Source organism: Pan troglodytes, chromosome 23 (assembly GCF_028858775.2).
Source record: "Pan troglodytes isolate AG18354 chromosome 23, NHGRI_mPanTro3-v2.0_pri, whole genome shotgun sequence".
NCBI lineage: Eukaryota > Metazoa > Chordata > Mammalia > Primates > Hominidae > Pan > Pan troglodytes.
The window spans coordinates 33,791,871-33,811,358 of record NC_086016.1 but is presented as its reverse complement, the minus strand read 5'-3'; the positions used below and the strand labels follow the sequence as shown (position 1 = coordinate 33,811,358).

At 46.5% G+C, this 19,488-nt stretch overlaps 1 protein-coding gene across 7 annotated transcripts in view; it reads left to right on the top strand.

Moving 5' to 3' along the window:
- Positions 1–14,974, top strand: part of PRR14L (proline rich 14 like) — a 69,108-nt gene extending 54,134 nt beyond the window's left edge. For all 7 annotated transcript variants that reach the window (XR_010156135.1, XM_016947282.4, XM_063808193.1 and 4 more), the window contains 2 exons: positions 8,091–8,162; positions 10,515–14,974. Coding sequence is in view for 6 of the 7 variants with exons in the window: in XM_016947282.4 (XP_016802771.3) it covers positions 8,091–8,162; positions 10,515–10,791 (349 nt within the window). In the remaining variant the exon portion in view is untranslated. The remainder of the gene's footprint in view (positions 1–8,090; positions 8,163–10,514) is intronic.
- The last annotated feature ends 4,514 nt before the right edge of the window (positions 14,975–19,488 follow it).

Genomic DNA, 19,488 nt, shown 5'->3' with positions numbered 1-19,488 from the left:
TGTACACCTGTAATCCCAGCTACTGGGGAGGCTGAGGCCGGAGAATCGCGTGAACCCAAAAGGCGGTGGTTGCAGTGAGCCGAGATCGCACCGCTGCTCTCCAGCCTGGGCAATAGAGCAAGACTCCATCTAAAAAAAAAAAAATTATAATAATAAAGAAAAAATAGAAATTAAAGATTGAGTGGTTGATTCTCCTACAGCCGGGTTCTCGTGTACTCTGTGGAAAGTTTTTAGGTACACTAAAGACCACTGGTCTAACATATTTAGTAGCAACCTAATTTAGCTCTTAGGATTTTTACCTTAGTATTACGTATTGGTTCAAGTCCAATCAGGAGACAGAAATCACACAGTATTTTAGACAGGGGAAGTTTATTATAAAGCATTAAACTATGACAGGGAGTAACCTTAAATGTAAAGAGAATCCTGAAGGGTACACTTGGGTTAAGGGAGAGTACCCTAGGAAGGGCAAACTTGGAAGGGGCACCACCTCCCTCAAGGTTGGAGTTGAGACTTGGTTGGAGAAGGTGAGGTTGCAGCCCATTGGATGGGTGGGTTGCAGAGGCCAGAGCTGGGCAAGCAGGAAATAACAACCACCTTCTCAAGCATAGACAAGATAAGGCTGCTGCAGACGGAAGTAGGGCACTGCTGTGATGCAAGGCCTGGAGCATGTGGTTTTTGCTTCAGGAGAGTGACAGGAAATGACCATCAGGAAGTCAGGTTACCACTGAGGGCATAAGGCCTGGAGTGCCCTATGCGTGTTGGGAAGCCTGCAGCAAAGTGGTCGCCAAGCTAAGGCTGCAAGGTCACTGAGGGACTACATGTCCTGGCCGCACCACTAGGGCAGAGAAGCCCCAAGACATCCCAACATATATTAATCACTGATGGCCCATGGTGCAGGAGCAAGAAAAAAAGCTCACCAAACCGGAAAGAGAAGCTCCCTTCCACCTGCATTGTTCCTCCAACACCTTGTGACAAAGTTTAGCATCATACTCACTGCAAAAGAGAAATGCTTAAAGGGCCTAGGATTCCGTTATCACAGAGCAGGTACAGCAGGGCAGATTTTGAGCTGAAAAGCAATAATTTAATCATTGGCATATAGTAAACAGTAAAATTTTGATACATTATTCGCTTCACAAAGAGCTGTTCGTTTTTTGGGGGTATATTATTTGCTTGACAAATAACTGTAGGTTTTTTTGTTTTGTTTTGTTTTGTTTTGATGGAGTCTCGCTCTGTCACCCAGGCTGGAGTGCAGTGCCGCGATCTGGGCTCACTGCAACTTCAGCCTCCTGGGTTCAAGGGATTCTCCTGCCTCAGCCCCCCGAGTAGCAGGGACTACAGGAGTGTGCCACCACACCCAGCTAATTTTTGTATTTTTAGTAGAGACGGGGTTTCACCATTTTGGCCAGGATGGTTTTAATCTCTTGACCTCATGATCCGCCCATCTCGGCCTCAAAGTGCTGAGATTATAGGCGTGAGCCACCGCACCTCGCCTAATTTTGTATTCTTTTTCTTTTTCTTTTTTTTTTTTCTGTTTTTGTTTTTGTTTTTGTTGAGACGGAGTCTTGCTCTGTCGCCCAGGCTGGAGTGCAGTGGCCCGATCTCAGCTCACTGCAAGCTCTGCCTCCCGGGTTCACGCCATTCTCCTGCCTCAGCCTCCCGAGTAGCTGGGACTACAGGCGCCCGCCACCACACCTGGCTAATTTTGTTTTTTGTATTTTTAGTAGAGACATGGTTTCACCATGTTAGCCAGGATGGTCTCGATCTCCTGACCTCATGATCCGCCCACCTCAGCCTCCCAAAGTGCTGGAATTACAGGCATGAGACACCGTAATTTTGTATTCTTAATAGAGACAGGGTTTCACCATGTTGGTCAGGCTGGTCTTGAACTCCTGACCTCAAGTGATGGTCCAAAAAATGTTTAAAAGTTGCTGCTGGCCGGGCGTGGTAGCTCACGCCTGTAATCCTAGCACTTTGGGAGGCTGAGATGGGTGGATCACTTGAGGTCAGGAGTTTGAAACCAGCTGGCCAGGCGCGGTGGCTCACGCCTTTCCCGGCTGGAGTGCAGTGGCACGATCTTGGCTCGTCGCAACCTCTGCCTACCAAGTTCAAGCGATTCTCCTCCCTCAGCCTTCCAGAGTAGCTGGGATTATAGGTGTGTACTACCACATTGGCTAATTTTTGTATTTTTAGTAGAAACGGTTTCACCATGTTGGCCAGGCTGGTCTCAAACTCCTGGACTCAAATGATTTGCCCACCTTGGCCTTTCAAAGTGCTAGGACTACAGGCGTGAGCCACCGTGCCTTGCCTATAGTGTGTTTTATATGTTAAAGAAATACAAGTGGGTTGAAAATATGAATAATGAAGCAAGATATACTTAAAAATAACCAACTACATTTAAAGTAGAACTGTACAGAATTTCTAAAAATGTAAAATTGAATAATCAAAATAAAACTTTAATAAATGGGTTAACAGCAGGTTAAATAGAGCGAAATAGTGTTAATGAACAGGAGCACACCAGAACAAAATTTTCACAGTGAAGTACAGAAACAAAAAATATGATCAAGGGAGAGAATTGAATGAGGATGTGGAGCAACAGGCACTCTCATTCACTGCTGGTGGGAATGCAAAATGGTATATAGCCTCTTTGGAAGACAGTTTGGCAAGTCCCGTACAAAACTAAACCTACATACCATACCATACAGCAGCTGCACCCCTTGGTATTTACCCAAATGAGTTGAAAACATTTCACACAAAATCTGTACATAAATGTTCATAGCAGCTTTATTCAGAATTTCTAAAACTTGGAAGCAACCAAGATGTCCGTCAGTAGCTGAATGAATAAACTGTCTGGACAATGGAATATTACTCAGTACTAAAAAGGAATTAGCTATCAATGATATAAATGATATGGAGGAATCTTAAATGCTTACTACTGAGTAAAGGAAGCCAATCTGAATAAACTACGTACTGTATGAGTTCAGCTCTATGACATTCTGGAAAAGGCAAAACCATGGAGACGGAAGTCACCAAGTGTTGAGGGGAAGGAAGGGATGACTAGGTGGAGCACAGAGGGTATGTAGGGCAGTGAAAACTGTTATGTGTGTTACTGTAATGAGGGATACATGGCATTATGTGTTTGTCAAAACTCATAGAAGACAACAACAAGGGTGAGCTCTGACATAAACTGGACTTTTGGGTGATAATAATGTATCAATATAGGTTCATTGTACAACAGTTGTACACTCTGGAAGGCTGTCCATGTGTGAGGGTAGGGGCTATATGGGAACTCTCTACTTTCTGCTCAGTCTTTCTGTGAACATAAAACTACTATAAAAAATAAAGTATAAAAAAAAGAAAAGATGACCAGGCATGGTGGCTCACGCCTGTAATCCGAGCACTTTGGGAGGCCAAGGTGGGAGGAATGCTTGAGCCCAGGAGTTCAAGGCCAGCCCGGGCAGCATAATGAGACCCTGTCTCTACAAAAATAAAAATAAAATGAACCAGGCATGGTGGCACACTCCTGTAGTCTCAACTATTTAGGACACTGAGGTGGAAGGATCACTGAGTCTAGGATTTCAAGGCTGCAGTGAACTGTCATCAAACCACTGATCTCCAGTTTGGGCAAGAGAGTGAGACTGTCTCCCCCTGCCCAACTCTCTCCCACAAAAAACAAGATAATGTATAACCCACAGAATTGGAGAAAATATTTGCAAATCACACATCTAATAAGGGTCTGGTATCCACAAGCTGTAAAGAACTCTTATAGTTCAACAACCAAAAGACAATAACCCATATTTTTTAAATGGACAAAGTGTTTCAACAGACATTTCTCCAAAGAAGATAGACAAATGGCCCACAAGCATTTGAAGAGATGCTGTTGACATCATGAGTTATCAGGGAACTGCAAATCAAAACCACAGTGAAATACCACTTCCCACCCACTAGGATGTAAAGAAACAATAAAACAGAAAATAAGTGTAGTAAGGGTGTGGAGAAACTCAAACCCTTATACACATCTCTTGGGAATGTAAAATGATATAGCCACTGTGAAAAAAAAAAATTGGCAGTTCCTGAAAAAATTAGTTACCATATGACCCAACAATTCTTCTAGGTATATACCCAAAAGAATTGAAAACATGCCAGGCACGGTGGCTCACGCCTGTAATCCCAGCACTTTGGGAGGCTGAGGTGGGCAGACCATCTGAGTTCAGGAGTTCGAGACCAGCCTGGCCAATATGGTGAAACCCCATCTCCACTAAAAATACAAAAATTAGCCAGGAGTGGTGGTGCGTGCCTGTAATCCCAACTAATCGGGAGGCTGAGGCAGGAGAATTGCCTTAACACAGGAGGTGGAGGTTGCAGTGAGCTAAGATCATGCCACTGCACTCCAGCCTGGGTGATAGAGCAAGACTCTGTCTCAAAAAAAAAAAAAAAAGGAATTGAAAACATACATTCACCAAAAACCCTGTGCATGAATATTCACAGCAGCATTATTCATAGTAGCTAAAAAGTGGAAACCAAATGTTCCTCAGTTGATAAATGGATAAAGAAAAGATGGTATATCCATAGATGGAGTATTATTCAGCCAGGAAAAGGAACGAAGTACTGATACATGCTACAACAGGAGTTAACTATGAAAACAGCACATTCTATATGATTCATTTTATATGAAAAGTCTAGAATCCTTAGAGACAGAAAGTAGTTTAGTGGTTACCAGTGCTGGGTGGTAAGGGAGAGTCCAGGTGACTGCTAAAAGTAGGTTTCTGTTTGGAGTTATGAAAGTGTTTTAAGGCTGGTTGTGGTGGTTCATTCCTATAATCCCAGCACGTTGGCAGGTAGAGGCAGGAGGATCACTTGAGCCCAGGAGTCTGATACCAGCCTGGGCAACATAGTGAGACCACATCTCTACAAAAGATCAGGTCAGGCATCGTGGCTCAACCCTGTAATCCCAGCACTTTGGGAGGCTGAGACTGGAGGATCGCTTGAGCCGAGGAGTTCAAAGCTAGCCTGTACAACATAGACCCTATCTCTACCAAAAATAGTTTTTAAAAATTAGCCCGACATGCCTGTAATCCCAGCACTATGGGAGGCCGAGGTGGGCAGATTACCTGAGGTCAGGAGTTCAAGACCAGTCTGGCCAACATGGTGAAACCCTGTCTCTACTAAAAATATTTTAAAAATTAGCCGCGCGTAGTGGTAGGCGCCTGTAATCCCAGCTACTCGGGAGGCTGAGGGAGGAGAATCGCTTGAACCTGGAATGCGGATGTTGCAGTGAGCCTAGATCACACCACTGCACTCCAGCCTGGGTGACAGAGTGAGACTTGGTCTCAAAAAAAAAAAAGAAATAGAAAAGAAAAAAAAAATTAGCTGGAGGCCGGGCATGGTGGCTCACACCTGTAATCCCAGCACTTTGGGAGGCCAAGGTGGGCAGATCACAAGATCAGGAGTTTGAGACCAGCCTGACCAATATAATGAAACCCCGTCTCTACTAAAAATACAAAAATTAGCTGGGCATGGTGGTGCATGCCTGTAGTCCCAGCTACTCAGGAGGCTGAGGCAGAAGAATCACTTGAACCCAGAAGGCAGATATTGCAGTGAGCCAAGATCACGCCACTGCACTCCAGCCTGGGCGACAGAGCAAGACTCCGTCTCAAAGAAAAAAAAAAAAAAAATTAGCCAGGCATAGTACTGTGTACCTATAGTCCCACCTACTTGGGAAGCTGAGAGAGGAGGATTGCTTCAGCCAGGAAGGTCGAGGCTGCAGTCAGCTATCATTGTACCACTGCACTTTAACCTGGGCAAGAGAGCGAGATGCTGTCTTTAAAAAAATGAAAAAATAGGCCAGTCGCAGTGGCTCACACTTGTAATTCCAGCACTTTGGGAGGCCGAGATGGGTGGGTCACCTGAGATCAGGAGTTCAAGACCAGCCTGGCCAACATGGTGAAACCCCATCTGTACGAAAAAATCAAAGTTACAGCTGGGCATGGTGGCTCACGCCCGTAATCCCAGCACTTTCAGAGGCCGAGGTGGGTGGATCACCTGAGGTCAGGAGTTCGAGACCATCTTGGCCAACGTGATAAAACCCCATCTCTACTACAGAAAGTTACAGCTGGGCATGGTGGCTCATGCCTGTAATCTCAGAACTTTGGGAGGCCGAGGTGGGTGAATCACCTGAGGTCAGGAGTTCGAGACCAGTCTGGCCAATGTGGTGATACCCTATCTCTACTAAAAATACAAAAATTAGCTGGGTGTGGTGACACGCACCCGTAGTCCCAGCTACTCGGGAGGCTAAGGCAGGAGAATCGCTTGAACCCGGGAGGTAGAGATTGCAGTGAGCCGAGATTGCACAGCTGCACTCCAGCCTGGCAACAGAGCAAGACTCCATCTCAAAAGAAAAAAAAAAAAATCAAAAATTAGCCAGGTGTGGTGGCGGATGCCTGTAATTCCAGCTACTGAGGAGGCTGGGCAGGAGAATCGCTTGAACCCGGGTGGTGGAGATTGCAGTGAGCTGAGATCGCGCCATTGCACTCCAGTCTGGGCAAAAAGAGCGAAACTCTGTCTCAAAAAATAAATAAATAAAATAAAAAAATAAGCCGGCTGTGGTGGCACACACCTGTGGTCCCAGCTACACGGGAGGCAGAGACAGGAGGATCTCTTGAGCCCAGCCCAGGAAGTTGAGGCTGCAGTGAGCCATGTTTGAGCCACTGCAGTCCAGCCTGGGTGACAGCACAAGACCCTGTCTCAAAAAAAACACTGATCTTTATTAGATAGTGGTGATCAGGAATAACCTTGCGAATGTTTTAAAAATCACTGAACTGTACATTTTAAATGGATGAATTTTATGATATGTGAACCTGGGCTCCTTGGAGAGTGATTACAGGTCTAGGGCAGGAAATGAATAAGATGAATGTATCTTGTCATACCAGAAGGTAGCAAAGCTCTCAGAGACTCCTAGGGTCATGTCAAAGGGATTCAGGGCCAGTTTTTTCTTTATTTTTTAATTTTGTATAGAGACAGCGTCTTGCTTTGTTGCCCAGGCTGGTCTCGAACTCTTGGGCTCAACAATTCTCTTGCCTCAGTCTCCCAAGTAACTGGGACTACTGTTGGGAGCCCCCATGCCTGGCTCTCAAGAACCAGTTTGAAGAGATTACCTCTGGCCACAGATGAGACTCAAAAGAATAATAAGTTCAATAGATTAAAACATATCAAATATAAACCCAATAGTTAATAATGATACTTTAAAAAATTTAAAACCATTGGCCATCTTTGGAAGATACTGGGGAACCAATTCATTGTTTTGGAAATTGGTAATGAAAGGAAAAAAGCAAGCATATGGCCTGCTTTTACTATTCAAGCTGTACCTCAGGGTTACTGTATAATTGATAGGTGTGAAGGGTTTTGTGTGTGTGTGTGTGTGTGTGTGTATATATTTTTTAAGAGACAGGGTCTTTGTCACCCAGGCTGTACCCAGTGTCAGACTCCTAGGCAACAGAGCAAGACCCCATCTCTAAAAAAGAAAAAAACAAAAAAGAACAGAATATATAGTTTTCTAGTCAGTGGAGGGAGATAGAAAAAAAAGAACAGTCAATTCACAAAAAGAAACATTGCAAAGCAGCACAAACAACAGCTGTAAAGTAGATATAAATCTATGAAAAATAATAGATGTAAATCTAAATATATCATTCCCAGTAAGTATGAATGGGCTCAGTTACATAAAGTTGAAGGTTGGTACCCTGGAAAAGAAAATCCAGTACACATTGTTTGCATGAGACACATCTAAAACATATTACAGACAGGTTGGAGCAAACGAAAAGGATAGCATTGGGAAATAAGTCTCTTCCATCTTAGGAGAACATGAGGCTGTGCACAGTAGCTCATGCCTAATTTTTTTTTTTTTAATCTAGCCTGGCGTGGTGGCACACACCTGTAATCCCAGCTACTCAGGAGGCTGAGGCTGGAGGATGGCTAGAGTTGAAGGCTGCAGTGAGCTATGATCATGTCACTGCCCTTCAGCCTGGGCAACAGAGCAAGACCTTCTCTAAAAAAAAAAAAAGAGAACCTGAAGAATTTTTTTCTTTATTTCTTTTCAGGTTAAAGAAGAAGGAGTTTAGTTTAGAAGAGATATATACCAACAAGAATTATAAATCTCCTCCTGCAAACAGGTAGGTACTTATAGCTGGGAAATAAAAGGGAAGAATTTGAAATGATTGATGTGAATCTCCAGCCCTTTCACTTTAGAAAGAGTTTATGTTCAGTTGTACCAATATTGGGTCTTTTTTTTTTTGAGACAGAGTCTCTGTCACCCAGGCTGGAGTGCAATGGCGCAATCTCGGCTCACTGCAAGCTCCGCCTCCTGGGTTCACGCCATTCTCCTGCCTCAGCCTCTCCGAGTAGCTGGGACTACAGGTGCCCGCCACCACACCCGGCTAATTTTTTGTATTTTTAGTAGAGACAGGGTTTCACCGTGGTCTCGATCTCCTGACCTCGTGATCCGCCTGCCTTGGCCTCCCAAAGTGCTGGGATAACAAGTGTGAGCCACCGTGCCCGGCCAATATTGGGTTTTATAAATAGCTAGAATTGGTATTTTCAATTGCAGCACTTGAATTAGGGTCAGTAATAGGATAGGAAATAAAGTGTATTGGGTTACGTAAAGAAAATGTAGCCAGGCACGGTGGCTCATGCCTGTAATCCCAGCACTTTGGGGGGCCAAGGCGGGTGGATCACGAGGTCAGGAGTTCGAGACCAGCCTGACCAACATGGTGAAACCTGTCTCTACTAAAAATACAAAAAATTAGCCGGGCATGGTGGCTCACACCTGTAATCCCAGCTATTTGGGAGGCTGAGGCAGGAGAATTGCTTGAATCCGGGAGGAGGAGATGGCAGTGAGCTAAGATCACACCACTGCACTCCAGCCTGGGCAACAGAGCTAGACTCTGTCTCAGAAAAAAAAAAAAAAAAAAGAAAATGTAGTCTCAGCCAGGTGCAGTGGCTGACACCTGTAATTCAAGCACTTTGGGAGGCCAAGGCGGGCAAATCACCTGAGGTCAGGAGTTCAAGACCAGCCTGGCAAACACAGTGAAACCCTGTCTCTACTAAAAATACAAAATTACCCAGGCGTGGTGGCACACACCAGTAATCCCAGCTACTCGGGAGGCTGAGGCAGGAGAACCGCTTGAACCCGGGAGGCGGAGGTTGCAGTGAGCCGAGATTGCACCATTGCACTCCAGCCTGGGCAACAAGAGCGAAACTCCATCTCAAAAATGAAAAAGAAAAAAAAAGTATAAACAAATAGTTTGTGTTTGTATTTTTACCAAATATGCTGACTTCAGGACTGATAATCATTGATTTTTCAGATATGATTGTAAACCCAAATACAGGAAGAGTTTCACTTAGGTCTGAATTCAATTCAAGTCAGTGAACATTTATTAAATGCCCACTGTTTCTAGAATATAGAAGGAGAATTGTAGGATTTTATCCTAAGATTTTGTATGTCTGCTCTAACACATTTGTACAATTACTTATAATTAATTCCTTATAATGGAATATACTGTGTAACCATTAAAAAAAAACGAATCAGAGCCAGGCACAGTGGCACATGCCTGTAATCTCACCACTTTGGGAGGCCAAGGAGGGAGGATCACTGGAGCCCTTGAGTTGGAGACCAGCCTGAGCAATATACCAAGACTCCATCTCTACAAAAAAAAAATTCTTTTTAAATTAGCCAGACATGGTGGTGCATGCTTGTAGTCCCAGCTACGTGGGAGGCTCAGGTAGGAGGATAGCTTGAGCCCAGGATGTCGAGGCTGTAGTGAGCTGTGATTGTGATTGTGCCACTGCACTCCAGCCTGAGTGACAGAGTGAGACCCTGTCTCAAAAAAAAAATTTTTTTTTTAAAGATCAGTCAGGGCTGGGTGCGGTGGCTCACGCCTGTAATCCCAGCACTGGGAAGCCGAGGCGGGCGAATCACGAGGTTAGGAGATCGAGACCATCCTGGCTAACAGAGTGAAACCCTGTCTCTACTAAAAATACAAAAAAAAAAAAAAATTAGCCGGGCGTGGTGGCAGGCACCTGTAGTCCCAGCTACTTGGGAGGCTGAGGCAGGAGAATGGCGTCAACCTGGGAGGCGGAGCTTGCAGTGAGCCGAGATCACGCCACTGCACTCCAGCCTGGGTGACAGAGTAAGACTCCATCTTAAAAAAAAAAAAAAAAAAAAAAATTAACCTGGCATAGTGACACATACCTGTAGTCCCCACTACTTGGGAGGCTGAGGCAGGAGAATCGCTTGAACCCAGGAGACAGAGGTTGCAGTGAGCCAAGATCATGCCATTGCGCTCCAGCCTGGGCAACAAGAGTGAAATTCTGTCTCACAAAAAAAAGAAAAAGAGTTGGCGCAAGTAGCTTTCAGTCCCTGTTGACTAGAAGGGTTGTTGACCCAGCGTCAACATCCTGACCCTGTTGACAGGATGGGCCATGTGAGTCAGTCTGTTGGTGATTGTTTCGTGCTTCATCCTTAGGTGTTTAGAGACCATCTTTGAGGAACCCAAGGAACGAAATGGTACACTAATCTCAATCAGCCAACAGAAGAGGAAGCGAGTTCTAGAATTTCAGGATTTTACAGTCCCGCGAAAGAGGAGAGCTCGAGGCAAAGTCAAGGTGGCAGGCAGCTTTACCAGGGCCCAGAAGGCAGCTGTGCAGAGTCGAGAGCTGGATGCTCTTTTGATACAGAAACTAATGGAACTGGAGACCTTCTTTGCCAAGGAAGAGGAGCAGGAACAATCATCAGGCTGTTGAGAAGCGATTCAGTTTGAGGGTCTCAATTTTAGGGTTTTTTTGTTTTGTTTTGTTTTTGGTTTTTTTTTTTTTTTGGACCTCCTTGGAAGAGGTTGCCTAATTTTGCCCTACCGCCAAACCACTCAAAAATGCACAGTCCATGAATTTTTACCTATTTCAAGGTGCAACCTTTTTAGAAACTGGTGAAGGAGGGTCCTCTACTTTTACTGCTGAGTATAGAACCTCAGGAATGCTCCCTTTCTCCTGGAAATGGACCTGAACGACATCCAGCCACCTCCTCAGTCTCTGCCATCCACAGGAGGAAGCAGCAGCCTATCTTCAGTAACACTAGGATTCCAAGGACTCACAGGATTTGCACGTCCATATGAAAGTTCCGCTTTGTTTACGGTGGTGCTAGACCAAGATTATTAGAAACGTGGCCTAGGGAGGGGGACCTGGCGTCCTGTCCTGCGTGGTCTCACTGGCTCATTTCAGTAGTTGAGGAAAGATGAGCTGTTGTGTTTTCTTATCTTTTGTCTGCCCAGGACCTATTGATGTGAGTGTATGTGAGAGTGTTTGTGTGTGTGTGGCTTTTTCCCATCGTTTTCTCCCCTCTGTGACTGGGTCACTAGTGCCAGAGGAGCCCGTCCAGGCCCCATTTGAAGTTGCACTTTTTAATGTTGTGGTGTGGATTATTTTCATTTGTTTTATTTTCTTTTTTGTTGTTGTTTTTGTACTATTATTGCTGCATGTGTGGAGCCTTTAAATGTGATTTTAAAACATTTTTTTAAGGAGAAAATACATGTCTTAAGAATACATGATAGGCATTTGACCCAGTTGATCGCTGCATGGAAGAGACATTTTTCCTATTCATGTGTTTCAGGCAATCCCTTCCCCATCTCAAGCTTCTAGTGTAACTCATTAGAGGGAGCACTTTTTTCCATCTGGGTTCTCATTCTTGCCCACCAAATACATGTATTTATTTTAGTGATTTAAGTAAGAGCAGGTTTCTCTCCCGATCATTGAAAAACTACTATGGTTGGGTGTGGTCTTAATGGTTTTTATCTGAAATGGTGTTAGGTAACAAAATTGAGTACAACGGCTTGGGCAGTGATACAGGCTGACCCACAGTATTTGTGGCTTTCCAGGCAGCCCGCTTCAAGCGTGGGGAGAGAGTCGGCGTCATGCTTCAGACCCAGAGATGTGTTCCTGCAGTGGGATCTCAAAAATCCCCAGCCAGCCTTCTTTGAGGGCCACCTCATTGTACTCTGGGCTCCTATGTCACATCTACCGGAACTGTCAAATGCCGGAGTTAGCCGAGTTTCTGGTTTGTTCCTGCAGGAGTCTGTGGGCAGAGGGATGCTGTGGGTCAGCAGCCTCGAGGTCTTGTTCCTTTTCCACTGAAGTCCTGTGTGTCCATATCCTGCTCCCCTTCCCCTCCTTCTCTAGGGGTTTCTCTTTCTCTTTCTCTTTCTCTCTCAAAACAAGAGTTTAGAGAATTAACATTCCATGGCTAGTGAGTGGGATGCAAAAGTCATCGTCAGGACACCAGCATCACCTCTTCATATCCTCCTGGGAGCCACTGGCATGGAGCAGCCGCCGATGGGAACCGTCAGAGTTCTAGGGACATTTCCAAGTCAGTCTATTAGAGAAGAGTGAGTGGCACGTCCTGGAATGTTGGCCAACTCTCCTAGGTTTCTTTTGCTTCCCCATTTGCTAGTGGATGGGGAGATGGGTTGGGGGTGGGGGGTCTCTATGTGCCTTGCTTTTGCAGGTTGACAGTCTATGCCACACTGGAGCAGAAAAACTGACATGAGCCAGAGGGAAAAGTATGCCACGGCTATCTTCTAGGCCCACTGCCTCAGACATAGCATTGAGACAAGTGAAATACACACTTGGTCATCCACGGAGGCTTCCAAGGCCATGGCCAAATACAGTTAGAAGAGAGCCAGGCTTCCGTACCAGCTCTGAATGATGCTAACCAGATTCTGTCATTCTACATCCACTTTGCCCAGACTGTATAGACACGACCTATGTTTCACCTCAATACCTCTCCCTTCCTGGGACAGGGTTCTTAGACACTAAATGCTTCTCTCTGACTTGTTTGCTTAAGGGAGTGGGATGAGTAGTACATTTTGCCCTTGTCCAGGCATGTTTAAGGAGCTCCTACTGGACAGGTTGCAGACTAGCAGTGAGTCAACAGAGCCCTGTTTGCCAGCTCTGTTGCCAGTGTAGATGCAGTGATGTGGTGGCTATGTTTCCCAGAGACAACAGTGGGCACAGCTATAGTGTCACCAACATGGCAGAGATAGTTTCAACTGTGCCTGTTACAGGTGTGGCACTCGAAGGACCAGAAGCAGCGGTTTGGAACATGGGTAACTGGGAGCAGAGGACTGGAAGAAACAGAGCTGGGCTCCTTCCCTGTCCTGACAATGTAGGAGAGGAGTTGTTGTGAGGCCAGCCCTGCCCGTCGTTGAAATTCTGGACCTACCCTCTAGCTAGGTCCCTTTCCCTGCTCCAGAGTTGAGAAGGGGGCCCCACTGCAAACTTGAAATTACTTACCTGAAGGTGATGTATATACCTAGGCTCCAGCTGCGCTCAGCCACACCTGTCTTAACATTCAGTTTCGGCACTGAGCCAGCTGCAGTGTTGTCAGGGGTCCCCAGGCCCGTGGTCCCTAACCACGATGGGACACGGTAATCGGCTGCTGGCACACCACCTGCCCAGAGCTACAGGAGGTCTGGTTCTGGGGTGGAGTTGGTACAGTTTCTGAGTATGGGAACTTCCCTCCCCAAGTGGTGGGAAGTTACAGTTAACTACAGCTTACTCAACTATCACTTCCAGAGGTTTAGTGTTTTTAATATGGGAAAGAGGAGAAATCTCAGGTCTAATCAGGGTTCTGCCCATCAGCTTTTCACTGAAACTTTTAACTGTGTTTTGTTTTGTTTTTTTTTTTCCATCTTTCAGTTTCTAGCTGTGTTTGCCTCCTCCCTCCGCGTTCCCTCCTCTTTTTTTGCTTTTGGTCTCCTTTCCAGCTTCATGTCTCCATGAGTTCAGCTGTACCTCATCTCCTGTTAAAGCAGATCATGTCCACTTTTTCTTACTGACCTTACTCTAAGCTACCGTAGCTGAGGGAGGTACGGTGAAAAGACATGTAGCGTTTGCCTTATTCGGAGCCTGAGGAGCCCAGAAACCCATGCTGTGAATCCCAAAACTCAGCGCTCCTCAAGAGCTGTGAAAATCATGATACTTTGTCACAATTTTGCCTGAAAGGGTCTTTGGCAGGGGCTCCAGAGCCAACCTGAGGTCCATTCCAGATCCCACTATCTGGGCGTGAGACCTCCCCCGTGGCTCTTCCCTTGCCCACTGAGCCAAGAGCAGCAGGGAGCGTACAGGACGGGAGCAGCAGATCCAAGGCCGCAGTGCAGGCAATGAACGCACGGCCGTCGCTCCGTCTCCAGGCTGGAATTCCGTCTCATAATCAATGCCATGTACATTAAGATCTGCGAAAGACCAACTTTTAGGCAGTGATACTTTTCTCCCATTCCCTGGGGTGGGGGGAGTATGCAGTTGGTGCTTTCTGTAATTCCCTTGTTCTGTTTCGTTTCTGTAAGCTTTTCCCCTGGTGTCATGGAAAGGACTTCTTAAATAACCACATTGTGGGTGGCTGTATCCAAAGTTTAAATAATTGGCCAGAAGTGCAGAGTATCCTTTCCTGGATTCGTGTCAGAAAAGGGCTCCTTGCCACAACTGAACTTACTGTATAAAAACCTGGCTAGGGAGATTTAATTTTACTAAAATTACAGTTTAATGTTACCATCTAGCCACAAATCAAGCAGCAAAAGCTATTTTGATGATGAAAGGGGGTCCCCGTTGAGCTGGCCATCTAGTGCAGTGTGCTCTCAGATTCCATGTTTGTTGATTGTGTGTCTTCACAAGCCCCTCTCTGGTGCTGAATTGGATTTGAATTCTTGGTGAGAGGCCTCAGCATCTCCTTGGGCTGGTCTGGGCCAGTAAAAATAGCTGCCTGACATGTTTATATATTATCATGGTCAGTAGTTCAATGAAATTTGTACATTTTTCGTAACATTGGTATACATGATGCCCCTGCAGTTCCTTTTCTGTTTGGTAGTTTGTGACTCTAAGATTTCCACTGTTATGTGTGTTAATTTATGAAAATAAATTTTTTTGAAAACCTTTCAAATAACTCTCAAGGCCGTTACTTTGTTCTCGTGGCTTGGCAATAAGTTAAAATAGACATTCCAAAGTTATATGTCACAGCAAGCATCATTCCTTCCAAAGTGGTCACCATTTTCTGAGGAGTATCCTGTTGTAACTGTGGGACCAGCTCAAACTGATTAACCATTGCTTAAGTTGTTACAGGTGAGACACAGCCAAAATTGCCTGAGCGTGCACAGTGGAAAAAAGCTTTAACGTCTTAATTGTTACCACCATGAGCCTGGCAGGCCGACTGCATTGGCATCACCTAGGACTAGATAGGAATGCCATAAAAGCTTGACCCACTTCCAGATCAGGGAGACATTTGAGCGTTGCTTCCTGTCTCTGTGCCAATTGACTTTTTTTGGGGGGGAGGTGGAGTTTCACTCTGTCGCCAGGCTGGAGTGCAGTGGCATGCAATCTCAGCTTATTGCAACCTCCACTTCCTGGTTTCAAGCGATTCTCATGCTTCAGCCTCCCAAGTACTGGGATTACAGGCACCCACCAACAAGTCCAGCTAATTTTTGTATTTTTTTTAGAAGAGGGTTTCACTATGTTGGTTGGGCTGGTCTTGAACTCCTGACCTCAGGTGATCCCCCCCACCTCGACCTCCCGAAGTGCCCGGATTGCAGGCGTGAGCCACTGAGCCCAGCCTCATTTACTTTTTTTGAGACAGAGTTTCGCTCTTGTTGCCCAGGATGGAGTGCAATGGCACGATCTCAGCTCACCGCAACCTCCGCCTCCCAGGTTCAAGCGATTCTCCTGCCTCAGCCTCCCGAGTAGCTGGGATTATAGGCATGGGCCACCACGCCTGGCTAATTTTATATTTTTAGTAGAGACGAGGTTTCTCCATGTTGGTCAGGCTGCTCTTGAACTCCCAACCTCAGCTGATCTGCCCGCCTCGACCTCCCAAAGTGCCAGGATAGCAGGTGTGAGCCCCCGTGCCCAGTCCCTCGTTTACTTTTTAAAAGATCTCACCACTTAATACTTGTCCTTCCCAGCTGTTTATGAGGTTACGCTATGAATCTTCTGCTTCTCATTTAGCCAATGGAAACTGGTAAAAGAATGACTGAAAACACCTCTGTAACACCACACTGATATATTCCAGAAAGAAGCATGATTCCTGGTGACATTCTTCCTCTGCCCAGAGCAAAAGCAGTGAGTGCCCAGTTTCCCTTCTTGGCCTCAGAACTGCAACAAGGAATTCTATCCATGTAGTCTTCTATTTACGGAACTTAACTGCGTGACAGCTGTGCTTCTTGTTAGGTTTCATGGTTATTTGGAGAAAGGTACTCTCCTACACCATTTCTTGAGAAAAGACTTGCTAATTAACAGTTAAGGCAGTATAATCTCTTTAACCTCTCATTACAGAATCTTGTGTTGGTAGAGCCTGGTGAAGACTGATCAAAACTGATTTAAGGCTGAGCGCTGTAACTCATGCCTGTAATCCCAACACTTTGGGAGGCCGAGGCAGGTGGATCACTTGAGGTCAGAAGTTGAAGACCAACCTAGCCAACATGGTGAAACCCCATCTCTACTAAAAATACAAAAATTAGCCAGGCATGGTGGTGCACGCTTGTGATCCCAGCTACTCGGGAAGCTAAGGCTGGAGAATCACATGAACCCGGCAGGCAGAGGTTGCAGTGAGCCAAGATCATGCCACTGCACTCCAGCCTGGGTGATAGAGCAAGACCCTGTCTCAAAAAAAACAAACCACTGATTTAAGAATCCTGGCCAGGCGCAGTGGCTCACGCCTGTAATCCCAGCACTTTGCGAGGCCAAGGCAGGCAGATCATGAGGTCAGGAGATCGAGACCATCCTGGCTAACATGGTGAAACCCCGTCTCCACTAAAAATACAAAAAAATTAGCCGGGCGGGGTGGCGGGCGCCTGTAGTCCCAGCTACTCAGGAGGCTGAGGCAGGAGAATGGTGTGAACCCGGGAGGCAGAGCTTGCAGTGAGCTGAGATCGCACCACCGCACTCCAGCCTGGGCGAAAGAGCGAGACCCTGTCTCAAAAAAAAAAAAAAAAAAGAATCCTCTCTGTGGTGTCCTGTCCTCTTCCAGCAATGGAAAACACATTTCTATTTACTTTCCCTTTTTTTTTTTTTTGAAACAGTCTCACTCTCGCCTAGCCTGAGTGCAGTAGCACAATCACAACTTAGCTCACTGTAGCCTCGAACTTCCTGGCTCAAGAGATCCTCCTACCTCAGCTTCCCAAGTAGCTGGGACTACAGTCATATGCCACCAAGCCCAACTAATTATTTTTTGGAAGAGACAGGGTCTCACTATGTTGCCCAGGCTGGTCTCAAGTGATCTCCTGCCTTGGCCTTCCAAAGTACTGGGATTACAGGCATGAGCCACCGCGCTTGACCTCCCCCACCCCCACTCCACCTTTGAGACCGTCACGCTCTGTCACCCAGGCTGGAGAGCAGTGGCATGATCACGGTTCATTGCAACCTTGGAACTCCTGGGCTCAAGCCATCCTCCTGCCTCAGCCTCCTGAGTAGCTGAGACCACAGTGCCATGACACCAGGCTAACTTTTTATTTTTTATAGAAGCAAGGTCTTGTTACATTGCCCAGGCTGGTTTCTAACTCCAACCTTCAAGCAGTTCTTTCACTTTGGCCTCCCAAAGTGCTGGGATTACAGGTGTGAGCCACTGCACCTGGCCAATATCACAATTCTGCGGTTCATTCTGGGATTTCTCCTTTTTATCTTATTATTTTTTTGAGACAGAGTCTCACTCTGTCCCTCTGGCTGAAGTGCAGTGGCGCAATCTCGGCTCACTGCAACCTCTGCCTCCCTGGTTCAAGTGATTCTCCTCCCTTAGCCTCCCAAGTAGCTGGGACTACAGGTGTGCACCACCATGTCCGGATAATTTTTGTATTTTTACTAGAGACAGGATTTCACCATGTTGGCCAGGCTGATCTCGAACTCCTGACCTCAGATGACCCACCCGCCTCAGCCTCCCAAAGTGCTGGGATTACGAGCATGAGCCACAGCACTCGGCCAGATTTCTCTTTTTTAAAAAGCGTTCTAGAAAATTCATAATTCTTCAACTTACAGGGTCATAAGTGAGTCCTTCATGACATCTTTCTCAAACCTCCAGTCCCTCCTCCTTCCTTATCCACAGCTGATAGTTTTCCTTCGCATTTCACTGAGGAGGTAGAAGCAATCTGAATACAACTTCCACACCGACACTTGGCTTTTCCTTGCTCGGATCTCATGATACGTGTGCACTTGCTGCCTGTGCCGACAGTGATGCCCTTCTCTCACATTTCTACATGGTTCCTTCAGTTACTGTATTCAGATATTTGCCTTTCCAGATCTCTCTACTGGGAAGTGTACTGCCTCCCATTATATGTCCTCCTTATGGTATGCGAGATAAGAGAAAGATTTTTTTTTCTTTTTTTGAGACAGAGTCTCGCTCTGTCGCCCAGGCTGGAGTGCAGTGGCGCGATCTCGGCTCACTGCAAGCTCCACCTTCCGAGTTCACGCCATTCTACTGCCTCAGCCTCCAGAGTAGCTGGGACTACAGGCGCCCACCACCACCCCCGGCTTATTTTTTGTATTTTTAGTAGAGACGGGGTTTCACCGCGTTAGCCAAGATGGTCTCGATCTCCTGACCTCGTGATCCACCCGCCTCGGCCTCCCAAAGAGCTGGGATTACAGGCGTGAGCCACGGCACCCGGCCTGTTTTATATATTTTTTAACACCACCACTTCCCCATATTATTCACGTTAAGCTCCTTGAGGTCAAAGACTTTGCTATATTTACTCTGGCCCCTCGGACATCTAGAACAAAACTTGGTCTTACGTGGTGGGAGCTCAGGAAATACTTCATGCGTCAATGAATGATTCCCGCCCCCGTTGCTACACAGACCTGCCCAAGTCCTCTTTACCTCGCTGACTCTCTGAATATTTGAAGACGCCCCCTAATTTTTCTCCACCCCTTCTTAAATTATTCCTCAAGGGACCTGGATTCTAGCTGCCCGAGCACTGACAGCGAAACCGGGCACTTCCTGGTATTCGGATATGCGCAGCGCCAAGCGCAGCCGCACCCACTGCTGGCCTCACGCCGTCTGATTGGCTGCAGCTCTCCGGAGGGGCGGGGCCATCCGAGAAGCTATCCATATTGGAGGAGGCTGCTAGTCCTTTGCTGGTACTTGCCGGGGTGGAGAGCGGGGAGGGTCACGTGGTTAAGACTCGCCACGTGGGCCGGGCGCGGTGACTCAAGCCTGTAATCCCAGCACTTTGGGAGGCAGAGGCGGGCGGATCACTTGAGACAGGCCTGGCCAACCTGGTGACTCTACTAAAAATACAAAAAATTAGCCGGGAGTGGTGGCGCGCGCCTGTAATCCCAGCTACTCGGGAAGCTGAGGCAGAAGAATCGCTTGAACTCGGGAGACTGTAGGTGCCGTGAGCCGAGGTCGCGCCACTGCACTCCAGCCTGGGAGAAAGACTCGCCTAAGCAGTTTCTCTCTTTTGCATTTTTAATCTT